General features: G+C 42.3%; 1 protein-coding gene across 2 annotated transcripts in view; it reads right to left on the minus strand.

The window, feature by feature from the left end:
• ADAMTS6 (ADAM metallopeptidase with thrombospondin type 1 motif 6) overlaps positions 1 to 12,621 on the minus strand; it is a 204,936-nt gene extending 192,315 nt beyond the window's left edge. For both annotated transcript variants that reach the window (XM_069962724.1, XM_069962722.1), the window contains exons 1-2: positions 12,272 to 12,621; positions 11,533 to 11,897 (exon numbers count right to left, since the gene is read on the minus strand). In XM_069962724.1, coding sequence (XP_069818825.1) covers positions 11,533 to 11,897; positions 12,272 to 12,368 — 462 coding nt within the window. In that variant the 5' untranslated portion in view covers positions 12,369 to 12,621. The remainder of the gene's footprint in view (positions 1 to 11,532; positions 11,898 to 12,271) is intronic.
• Between the last annotated feature and the right edge of the window lie 576 nt (positions 12,622 to 13,197).

Genomic DNA, 13,197 nt, shown 5'->3' on the forward strand with positions numbered 1-13,197 from the left:
TTTAACACAAACTAGGGATGGTCCGAACCCGCCAAGGTTCGGGTTCGGCTGAACCCGAACGCTCGGCATCGGAATTCCGCTGTCTGCCCGCTCCGTGCAGCGGGCGAAAACAGCCGGAGGACCGCCTGGAAAACTGGGATACAGCCTATAGCTATGGCTGTATCCCAGTTTTCCAGGCATTCCTCCCGCTGGATCCGCCCGCTGCACGGAGCGGGCAGACAGCGGTAATCATTGCGGATGATTCGGGTTCGTACGAACCCCGTCCGAACTCGGTTCGGACCATCCCTAACACAAACCTATGGAGAAAATGTTTTTACTCCACCATATGTACAAACCAAGAATTAAAGAAAATGTATTCAAGGTCCTTAGACCCAGACCACTGAAGGGACAGAAGCACTTGCCTAAGCGATGTGTCCCTTAGGGCCCTATTTCACAGAGCGATATTCAGCCAAATTGGGACGATTCAGCCTATTATTGCTCTGTGTTATAGAAACAACGATCATCAGCTGATCATTGCTTTAGGTTTGGACCTAAAATCATTGGGCACCGACCGCACATCACTACTTGTTATATTCATGTGCTGCCTGCAGCTGATGAGTGCCCAAACACCTGATACCTTATCTCTCCCCGCTCCCAGTCTTGTTTTTTGTTCTCCGCAGCTTCCTGGTCCCAGCAGAGCACAGGAAAGAAGACCGGGAGCGGGAGAGGTAAGGTATCAGGTGTTTGGGCAAGGGCTGCATGGACATTGCTAACGATGATCGCTAAAAGGATCGGGCTGTAGTCGGCATGTGTAACAGGGCCCTTACTGCTTTTTTGAAAAGCCAGGCGCATGGAGTACAGACGGAGTGTGAGTGTCATAGACTTTTACAGCATCCATACACTTTCTAAGGAAAGTCAAGCAGAAAACTAGGAGACCATAGTGTAGGTCCTAAGCAGAGCTTCCATATGTGTATAGCACAGGTTTGACTGCTTTGCGTATATGAAGCTGCATTTAAAAAAAAAAAAAAAAGATTTGATAGTTGGAATGAACATACATTTAACTTATTCACAGTTGAATACAATAAACCTAGGATTTTATCATTTCCAAACCACTACTTAGCTTTGGGATTTATTAACCCCATTTATCAACCAAATGTCAACAATAAAGAATTATAATGGTAACCAAAACATTTAATCTGAAAAAGGAGAGAAATCTATAGAGGTGGAGTCATCCATGTAAGAGAGATGGAAGCAGAAATACGTGCTAAATAGGATTAGAAACGCACCACTAAGCAATTTTAATGCAGAGCCCCATTCATTAAGTAAACTGTAGTATACTTTCAACACATGACAATTTTAGCATGAGTTCCAGTCCCAGGAATAGCATGCAGCTTACTCCAAAAGGTGCCGCTGTCTGAGAGGATTATGGCACACAGTATGCCATGTTAACCTCATCAGCCTGGGGAACCTATAAATGGCTTCTGAGGACTTTATTTCTTTATTCAATGCACACTGAGCTTCTAAGCCAAATATCCTGTTCTAGAACAAGCGGTATACAGAGAATGAGCTGTGGGGTTACAGCCAGTCAATCACTCTACAAGCTGTGCTCCTCCAACGGCTTAGCAGTATAGATACCTGGCTGAGCGCTCTAGGAAATATCAGCCACTAATAGGTCTACATATGGATAGCAGTACCAGCTTTATTATTACAGGTAGACTACAACCATCTACTTATTGGGTAAGAATGGCCAAGAGCAAGACATCTCCCATTACAATACGGACAACTTTAAAGGTCTGAAAATTTGGAGGTGTGACTTGTTTCAATACACAAGATCTATTACAGAAAAGAAACAAACCTCAAATCTTATCCAGAGACTGAAGGAAGACAGACTGAGAGGGAGAATGAAAATGTTACCGGCAACCTACCAGGTTATGCTGGAGGGATAGGGAGAAGTCTGTCAATCATCAGCAGATGGGAGGGGGGGGACTCTTTTTTGCCACACGCTGCCTGATTCTGGGGAAAGATTCTTTAACTCTACAGCACTGACATAAGGGTCAGACTGTTAAAAACAGCATATCTGTCCATACTGGAGAAGTGCGCGACTGGTCTGTCAAACATTTGATTACCGGTGGCTGAAGAAGTTGGATGCAACCCCAGGAAGTACTGGAAAACATGGATACAGCCTATGGCCATATCCATGTTTTCTATGCAACTTTAGGGCTGAATCCAACTTCTTCAGCCACCGCTATTTAAATGCAGAACGATTGGACTTCAGCACGCTAAAATTTGCACTCATCTCTAGTCCCTATGTTAAGTCGCACTCAGCAAGATCGGTATCACCTAACAGATTTCTTTTAACGTGTCAATGTCACTAGGTGTCAATGTCACTATGTCAATAGTTCAGGGTGTTCAGATCCCCACTGAGTACTACAACAAGCCAGAAGAAGCACTTAGCTGTGTTCTTTTCTCCCTGAAATCTCTGTCTTCTTGCAGGAGACAGATTCTATATTAAAGTGAACCCGTCTGCAGCTTTTTGCTGACTAAAGTAAAGGCAGCAGCCAATAGGGTTTCATACCCTGAATCAGTAGATATAATTTTCAATCGGTCGCTCCATCGCTGTGATATAATTTTTATGCAAATGAATTCATTACGGTCTATAAAGCTTCCAAACATTGCAGGAAATCATAGACTCTTTGACAATTTTTTGTTTGATACAGTTATATCAACTAATTGAGAACCTCCAAAATCTTGGCCTATGGACAGACCTGGCAATCTTTCTAGTAAAAAGCAAACCTTTTTTTATTTCTAGGCAAACCCTGTGACTTAGGGGTAATAGGTCTGTAGTGTTATAGACCAGTGATAGATGTGGTGACTGATATATAGACAAAAATACTATGGGGGACATTTATGTAAAAAACGCCGGACTTATAAATGTTCCCGCATCTCCGGCGCTACGGAGATTTATGTAGAGGCGGACCGCCTCTACATAAATCCTGTGCGCGTCGGTGCGCACAGCCGAAAACCTACGCCACCTGAAAGGTGGAGTAGGTTTTCGGCGTATCATTGCGCCGAAAAAATGATAAAATCGCACGGACTCTGAGTCCGCGCCCCCTGTAGGGCCCCCTCCACACCCCCTCCCCGCCCCCCCCGGCATACTCGGCGTGAAGTGCCGATATGCGAATATTTTATTCGCAAATCGGCCATTTGCAAATAAAAGAAATACGCAAATCGGCACTTTCCGCCGAAAATCATCCAGACGCCAGATGATACATGTCGCCCTATGTGTGAAGACAGCCTTAGGCTCAGCTCCTCCTATAAAAGGTTACCTTAGGTGAAGTCAATGCAGTGACTGAGCTCCAAAAGAACTGTCAAGGAGATGCTGCCCACTAGGGATGGTCCGAACCTGCCGAGGTTCGGGTTCGTATGAACCCGAACGCTCGGCAGCAGATTCCCGCTGTCTGCCCGCTCCGTGCAGCAGCCAGATCCAGCGGGAGTAACGCCTGGAAAACTGGGATACAGCCTATGGCTATGGCTGTATCCCAGTTTTCCAGGCGGTCCTCCCGCTGGATCCGCCCGCTCCACGGAGTGGGCAGACAGCGGGAATCATTACCGAGGGTTCGGGTTCGTGACTCTTAAAGGGGTTCTAGCATGAAGCAAAGTCAGATGTGTACCACATACAAATATGTGAAAGAGTAGAAATGTGCTGTTTTTAGTAACATAACATATCACTATGCTGTTTTTCTCCCCTGATGAATCTAATCCCTACCTGTTCTCTCTGAACTGTGATCCTACTGCTGCCATGCAATGATGCACCCATTTTCCCTCAATCCCCCTTGCTTTAAAGCCACTCTGTACCCAAAAGTACCCAAAAGTTATGAAAACATTGGGGATTAGTATGTCTATATTGCTCAAACTGTACAGTTTCAGAAACGCTTCTATTTTTCAAATACTATTTTTACATAATGGATCAGTTAAGATCTATTTTATTATTTTTTATAGCTCCAGACAAAACTGAGCCATAATATGGCTCTGTACATGGGACCTTAGAATCACGACAGTACATACATACTAATCTGTGAAAGTCCTTTAGGGAGAGCGGCCTTCAAGACATTTGTATCCCAAAGGCTCCTACTAAGCCCATTATAACCCACATTCATTTACATCATCAAGTAGACATCTGTTTTATACCTTTTAAAAAGCACTTTAAATATTCATTCCATAAATACACAAAAAAGGAGAAACCAGAGTACAAAATTCACAACATATCCCTGTAAATCAAAGTCATCTGTAGGTGGACAAACCGACAAGAAACGGAAATGTGGACTTCAGATACAAGTAATAGATTCTCAACCACGAATCTACAAATAGGAAAATCCTAGCTTGAGGGAAAGATTAAAAAAATAACATGTTAAATCGGTGTTATTTACTTTGTAATGAGTGTTTATTTTGCACTAGAGTATTCCCTTCTACAATCCATTTCAAGTTCAAAGCGCTGCAATTATCTAAGTGAGTCCTTAACATTTAAAGTGATGTCATGTAATGCGGTACTTTCCCTGCTCTAGCAAATTTAAGTAAATCTACAGCTCAACTGCTAGCAACCTATACATGAAAGGACAGCTTGTGTGACTAGCACCTCAACCCCGGCAAATAAAAAGTACTGTAGCACTCCCCATTCAAACACTACACGCTGTCACACCATATCATACCTTCATATGGTAAAGTTACTTCACTGTTCACCATGCAGTTCAGTAGAGGAGATCTAAATGCTTTACTGTTAGGCAAAGACCAATCCAATATGTCTAAAAACCAGAGAATTTTCCTGAACAGATTGCCTGAGATAAGAAAATATAGCGTCTTCTTCCAAAGTGCTAGACCTGCCCTTGGGTTGGGAGTGCTGAACTACGAAACTATATCCAATCTGTGGACAAGTATAGTGCTGCCCATGTTTCTCAAACCCTGGACAGCCCCTTTAACTGAGGGAAACAAAAGAATACAAAACGGAAAATCCATAGCAAATCTATGTGTGAACCCCTGCACTGCCAGTAGTCATCCTGTGCATCACATGGTTAGCAATTTATATAAATGGCCAACATCTTAGGCTATGTTCAAACACCAATTTTTGGATCTCACTTTCCATCAAGTTCTGTGCACATTCCCTATTTAATAGAATATGGCTGGTGCTAAGAACTCGCTGACGTGCAGGACGCTTTCATGGCAACCCAAACTTCCAGCGTTAGCTGTGGAAGTCTCCACGGTGACAGATATTCTTTAAAGGGGAACCCCAGCAATCTCATAAAACAATAAATAAATAATACAATGCACAAAAAGAATATAGGTGCACTAACTGATCGGTTGACACCTTTCCCACTTGTCTTTGCTGCTCTTAGCACCAGTTTAACATTTACAAAACAATCCCAGTTTGCACTGATCTCAGCATGCACTGTACCGCAGAGCCAACTGCCTGATGCCCACCCATCACTGTCTCATTCTGCTTCTGCTTTGGCCAGATGATAACTGATAGGTGTCAGTTACTGTTAGAACTTATGCGGACGTGTGAATAAGGCCTCAGTATTTGCGAATCCGCAGATACGGAGTGCTTTGTAACTTATTAATATCTATGCCACAATTTACACATCCTGTATTTTTGCGGATCCATTTGCCCATTTGACAGACATTAAAGGGAACCTGTCACCCCCCGTGCCGACCTGTCACCCCCCGTCCCGACCCCCCACTGGAGCACCCTATACTCACCTGATCCCGCTCAGATGAGTCCAACACTCATAGAGAATGACGGAGCATCGGACTTGCCTGTCATTCTCTATGAGCGTTGGACTCATCTGAGGAGCACACGCGCCGGGCTTCGGGCGCTTATATCTCAGTCACCCGACCACCTCCAGAAGCGGGACCCGGCGGGATCAGGTGAGTATAGGGTGCTCCAGCGGGGGGTCGGGATATTGTCACCCGGCACGGGGGGTGACAGGTCCTCTTTAAGAAGAGAAGCATCATCAGACTGAAAGCAATAAGATGTTTCATCACATTGCCCATCATCCAAATTGTTCTGACCAAGCTGTGAGGAAGTGTTGGGAGTAGTGGTTACGACATGCCCACACAGCCCACCATTAGCAGAATTATTTGATCTGCCTACAACAGGGGTCTCAAAATGCAGGCCCTCCAGCTTTTGCAAAACTATATCATGCCTGGACAGCAAAAGCATTAGCTTTGGCACTACAGTAGCCATCCTACAGGTGGGTGGGGATGCAATGAGCATGGATTTTGTTACCTCAGCAAGAAATAGAATGGTGACTGACATGAGGTGAGGTGTTGTGTCTCCTCTCCATATTACAGACAATAGCAGCCCTGCCCAAACACTGTAGATCTGTACAGTACTATATTAACAATACAGTACCCCCACAAAGTGGCTAACCTCTGTGTCCCCCACAACATGGCTAACCTCTGTGTCCCCCACAACATGGCTAATCTCAGAGCCCCACACAACATGGCTAACCTCTGTGCCCCCCACAACACGAATAACCTCTGTGCCCCCTACAACATGAATTACCTTTGTGCCCCCCCAACATGGCTATCAGCTCTTTCTCTCCTCCATGTCATGTTTTCCTTACGGGTAAATTCACACGGGCGGATCCGCCGGGAGTCTCGCACAAGAAATCCGCAGCTAATCCGCAATACACATATTCTTATTATTATTAATACGTGTATTGCGGATTAGCTACGGATTTCTTGTGCGAGACTCCCAGCGGATCCGCCCGTGTGAATTTACCCTACTGCTGCTATTTCTACAGGGCTCAGATGTTAGCTCCTCCTACAGGGGTGTGGCTAAAGAAATGTGGATGCATGACCCCACCCACCTGATGACTCACTGTTCTCTCACTGGCAGGAACAGGAAACAGGAAGGAAATGTAACATCACAGGAAGTAAAGAAAACACAGGCAGAGTGGTTATGTGACTCAGCCTGAGAACACAATAAGCGCTCTAAATAAAAAATAGAAGTGTATGTAGAATATGCAGCACCCACAGAGGTCAATGCAATGTTACGTTAATGAAAAATCCTGGACAACCCCTTTAAAAAGAGTGTATCTAATGGTAGCAAAAACTGATGATAAAGAAACTGAACAGAATGATGTATTTCCTACACTGTTCTGTGCAGCTGATTCAGAGATATCCTCCTGTATGTCAAGGACTCCACATAACACACACTAGTTCTCTCCATTAGGTGCATGTATGTGCTCAGTATTACTCGATATTCATGAGCACAAACAGTTTCTAACTGGCAGTTGCCTATCTATCCTATATATATATATATATATATATATATATATATATATATACATACAGCAGCCAGAGGGCAGAAGAATTGGTGCGGCATGAAGCCCTTTCTCCTATTTATAAGGAGAACAGCTGAACAGAATGAAGTAAGTAATATACCGATCTGTTCAGCATTTCTGTCACTAGTTTATTCTGCCCTCATTTAAGGCAGCATAGTGATGGATTCCTATGCTGAAGAGAACTAAGGGGGACATTTATTAAGTCTGGCGTATTTTACACCGGGCGTAAAAATGTCCCCGCAGCTCCGGAGCTCAGGGGATTTATATAGAGGCGCATTGCCTCTACATAAATCCTGATTTCACGGAGCCTCTACATGCGAAAATTTTGAAACCTACACCAGCTCAGAGCTGGTGTAGGTTTCAGGATCATTTTCCTTCACGAAAAATGATAAATGCAGCGGACCCAGAGTCCGCGCCCCCCCCCCCCCGTCCCGCCCCCTCCACACACCCTCCTCGCCCTACTGGCGAAGGTGGCATAAAATGGCCAGATGCAAATATTTTATTTGCAAAACTGCCATTTGCAAATAAATTAGGTCGCATCTGGCCGTTTTACGCCAACAAATACAACTTTTTTGCTTGATAACTTTCCCCCTAAATGTTTGGGACTGTTCAAATCATGTCATTAAAAGGTTACTGCCAGGACTTTGCCTATACATAACAAAATAATGGGAAGTATACTTTGGTGGTGATGTTCTCATACAATATGCAACACTTGCTTCAAAACCTAAAACCATTTGATACGTGATACCTATTGTGAACGTAACGCTCTGACAGCAGAAAAAGGGCAGAGTGTTCCTATTCATCATTGTAAATGATTTGTTTACAAAATGAACCAGTCGATGTAAACCTAGAACAATAAAATACAGGAAACACTTAAAAATACATCTGCAAGATTTAAAAAAAAAAAATCTGCCCTGCATTTTCAGCTAAGTTCACACATTGAGGATTTGCCTATAAGTGCATTTTTACTAGAAGTTTCCCGGCAGAAATCCAAGATTGACACTAAGATTTTTGCAGCAGATTCATGGGGCGAAGTCATTGTTTTTCCATGCGGAATTCATGAAAATATTCATTTTCTATGGGAGCCACAGACATAGCCAAATGCTCTACTTGGTAATCCTGAGACAATCCCTTTAAAGGGGTACTACAACATCAGGTAAAAAAAAAAAACATGCTGCAGAAGCATATAGCATAGATTATGAAATCACCTAAAATCTATTTGTTTTGAGGGTCTTTGTTCTGTATTTTGTGGTTGTACATCCTGGTTGAGCAATTGTTCAGTATGACAATCCCTAAAATGCATTAACTTTTCCTCAGCTGTTTATTACAGTCCTCCCAGCCTGCCTACTCTCCTCCCACAAAACTCCGGAAAGTTACGACCCAAAGTGGTTGCAAAACATCTCATTTGACTGCAGATTATTGCACCTGCTGCACTCACTCCTTGACTGCTTTTTCTGTACCATCATTCAGCAAAAGTTAGCATGCTGTAAACTCCCCATATATGTCTCAATAAAGATATATGCATCTGTGTAAATGACAGAGGAATGGTGATGTAGGCCGGAGGGGGTGGAAAGAGATGAGACACGATCCAGCTACGCCTCCTGTGATAGTATGATGTGTTTTCCATGAAGAGAGGAAGGAGGGACGAATCACGCAAAAACTTCAACTTTTTTGGGTCAGTTCACACGTAAAGACTTGCAGCGAGTCTGTCAGGTCCTGGCAGTTCACTGTCACTACATACTCGCAGCTGTCTGAACGACCACTGCATGTATGTAATTCTGCCAGCCCCTTAACCCCTTCTGCTAAAGCCCGGCTCCCGCTCTGTATACATTATCTCTCCTCGCTATACGGGGTCCCGCTGTCCTGCTCTCGGAAGAGCAGTACGCCGGGACCCCGTGCAGTGAGGAGAGGTAATGTATACAGAGCGGGAGCGGAGCAGGAGCCAGGCGGCAGCAGAAGGGGTTAAGGGGCCAGCGGAATTACATACATGCAGTGGTCGTTCAGACAGCTGCGAGTATGTAGTGACAGTGAACTGCCAGGACCTGACAGACTCGCAGCGAGATTTACGCTGCGAGTCTGTACGTGTGAACTGGCTCTTTATCAGACTCAAACTCCTTCATAAATGGTGAATAATTAGTCATAACAATTTTACGGTACTAAAATCAGACCTTTTCTCACCATTATATAATTAATTATTATATAATCATTCTATAATTAGTTAGTCTTTCAAAGCTTTATTGGCATATCCAGGTCAATTAGTGACGTTTCGACCAGTGTGGTCTTTATCAAGCTTGATATAGCCTCATAGACTTACATTGTCAGAATTAGCCGATCAGGAGATACAGCAAGGGAGTGGCTGGTACAGCCGCCATGCTCTCTCTTCCCAGCTATATCCCCTGATCCCAGCTGGTGTGAGACCCATTGCGATAAATAACTTTTGACATGCCTTATGATGTCAAAAGTTATTTTTAATGACAGTGACTCTTTAGGCAAATAAGACTCCTTAAGACTCTTGGATGAAGATCTTCTTCACTGGACCTCATCTCCACCAAAATAGACAGTGATCTATTACTGTGATCTATCTTAAGGACATCCTCAAGATAGCTCAAAAACAGCATGGGACTATGTCTCACATGAACATGCACATAAAGTGAATAACCCATGTGACACTTGATTATTTTTAACTTTTCCTTAACAATTTTGGTAATTAAGGCCGCTTTATCAGCAAGTACAACTCCTTGTCTCAAACCAATGGAGTGTTGCTAGAGATCTTCCATTTGGCAATGACAATAGGCAGGAGTGTCCTTTTTCACTCCTGTCTTCTGCTATAGTAATGGAGTCCCTTGGCTCTGACAGCCAACAACATGGCTATAAAGCCATTATTTTTGTAGGAAGCATTAGAACAGGCAATATAGTCACTTAGTATAAAGTTTTACCTGTAACCTGACTTTATGTGTGCGGCATGAATCCTGTTCAAAACTCCCATGGCTCTGCACTCTCCTTAAGCGAATGTTGTATAGACCTGCCAGAAGTTCCATAGGCTGCATTGTAAGTGCACTACAATGCAGTCTATACTAAACTTGCTTTAGGACAGAGTGCAGAGCCAGAGTTTTGAACAGAGATCCTGCCACGAGCACAAAGTGGTAGGTACCTTCTAAATATTGGACATAGTTTCTAGTTAGAAGTTTGATAAAGCAGGATGAAAACTCCTATGGTAGAACATACTGACAAAGGGTATAAACCTCAAAACAGATATCCACATATGGGTAGCTCTTCCTTCTGGAGGAGATTCTGCCTTGGCTGATAATCCCCAGCCATGTTTTTAAAGTTTCTAAAAGGGGCAGAGAGAAGAAAAGGCAAGCTACTTTGCAGACATTAGAGAGAAATTTGCTTTATAAAAGCTCAAAGTAAAGTTGGTAAAAACCGTATGTGTACCACATACAATACAAATATGTAAAGGAGTACAAACATCAGTAGAGATGAGTGAGCCGGCCGTGGTTCGGGTTCGTACAAACCTGAACTGTCGGCTTCTGATTCTCGCTGTCTGCCCACTCCATGGAGAGGGTGGATACAGCCTGAGGACCACCTGTAAAACTGAGAAACAGCCATGGGTCCAGGCAGGCAGCAGGAATCAGGAGCCAATAGTTCACGTTTGTACGCACCCGAACCTCGTCTGGCTCACACATCTCTAAAAATGACCTAAATCACTGTATTCACTTCTTTCCTATAGATACAATCCTTTCCTGCTTTCCTCTCTGAACTATGACCCTGTGTTTGCTATGTGACAATGCACATACTTTCCCCCAACCCCCCTTACGTCCATACATAGTAGAAACTAACAAGCAACATGCAGTTGTACTGAGCATGACTGACCATCTTACTGGAAGCCCTAAGATGGTCAGAACCAAGTGCAACAAGAAAAACAAATATATATATATATATATATATAAATATATATATATATATATATATATATATATATATATATATATATATATATATATATATATATATCTCAAACAGTACATTTTCAGAAGTGTTGTACAATGTGTATTTTTTCACATAACACATCCTTATCATCTTTAATTCTTTTAGCATCACAATAATTTACAGATGTTTATAGATTTTCTTCAAATATAAACCAATTGCAAGAAGTTAATTCTAAGACAAATAGGTATAAAAAGCAGGGGAAAAATACTGAATTACTCACCAAGCCATTGCAGTTACTTAGAGCCACTTTTGTTGTAGTATTTTGGTCCTGTAAATATCCCGTATAGTGACAGTTGTCTATGAAATCGTGCCTAAACTCTGGCCCATTCTTGCCCCAGTACTCTACAGTAAAGTGTTTTGATACCAGTTCTGTATTAAGAGTCAGGTTTAAGTGAAAGTGCTTTCCATATGCAGAAATTTTAAAAAATAATTTAGAAGCCTCCTGCTCTTGATCTTTAGGGTCCGTACTCCTTCTTTTCCGAGAGTGTTTGTCATTCTTCACAGTAAAACTGACGAAGGTCCCGCTGTTGTCAACCCTTATTGGAACCGTCAGTTGATAGTGTTCAAGGTAAGACAGGAATTCCCCTTTGTAATCGCAAACCAGGCCAATCCATAAAGGGAGCATGCAAAGGAAAAGGAAAGTAACAGGGAGTAGTACGTAAAAGAGGATTAAGCAAGTAGTTCTACACTATTATATACTATGTCTTTCATAAGTTTAATTATTATACAAAACTTAAGGTGGTAAAATGTTACCTTTACTGTGGCAGATAATCGTAGAACATCAAATAAGAGTGACTAAATATGATGGGTGGCAATATCAAATGGATGAACAACAATATAACTATAATAAATATTGGTGACTAATTTTTTACTTCAACACTATGTATAATGGAAGATTGGTATCTTAACAAACATATAAAAAGTTGTTAAAAAATTGACATCTATTAGCGAAACCCTACCTTGAGAACTAAAGGAGAGTCTGCTGTCCCTGTGAGATTCCGATGAAACCATGACAAGGCCCAATATCCAGGTCAACGTCTTCCACAAAAGTTCCATAATTTAGTAGGACAGAAAACGGGCACCTCTTTTGCCTTTGTTTCGTTTTGTCTCCTCTTCAGGCTACCTCTGTCCTACAGTATTAACTCTACTCCAGAATGGCAACATAACAAGTCCATGTACTCCTCCTTCCTCCCAAGCCACCACCGTGACCAGTGGCTTCTCCAAGACTTTCGAAGAAGAGAAGATTACTTTTTAACACAAGCTCTTCTCCTGAGCCTTGTTCCTTCTTGCTTGTCCATGTTCATTTTCTCAACCCAGTTATTAAAAAAAAAAAAAAAAAAGATCAAAACGTAAAAAAACAAAGTTGGAACTTTTGGCAGAACACATAAAATGATCCTACATGCAAGTTGTCAAGTATCAGATGGGAAGTTGTTTAATCGACTTGGGCCATTTCTGTACCTGCAAAGAAAAGAAAACATATAAGTCACAGCATCTGTGGCATCTTCAGCTCCAGCTGGGAAAAGGTAAGCCAACTCTAAAGACCTGTGTGTCAGAATGATCAAGTCTCAGTGGTCATAGTTTATGTTACAAAATATGGAGTAATTCAATTAAACCAGTGTTGTTTTTCATAGTCTAAATAAACATCTCAAAGACTAAACATAATAGGCTAACCTAAATAATGTGTCGAGGCCAGACGGCTCATTTTTCATTAGCTGCAAAAGGAAAATTATATAATTCATTTTCCCTTTTTTATGAAAAGGAAAGATATCTGATTACACAAGATGATAAAAAGTGAAACCCTACCCGGCACGGAGAAAGAAAGGATTAGGATTTTCCAATCTTTCTATTATTTTTAATGAAGTAGATTCCTGTGTTGGCTACAGTT

Source organism: Dendropsophus ebraccatus, chromosome 3 (genome assembly GCF_027789765.1).
Source record: "Dendropsophus ebraccatus isolate aDenEbr1 chromosome 3, aDenEbr1.pat, whole genome shotgun sequence".
NCBI lineage: Eukaryota > Metazoa > Chordata > Amphibia > Anura > Hylidae > Dendropsophus > Dendropsophus ebraccatus.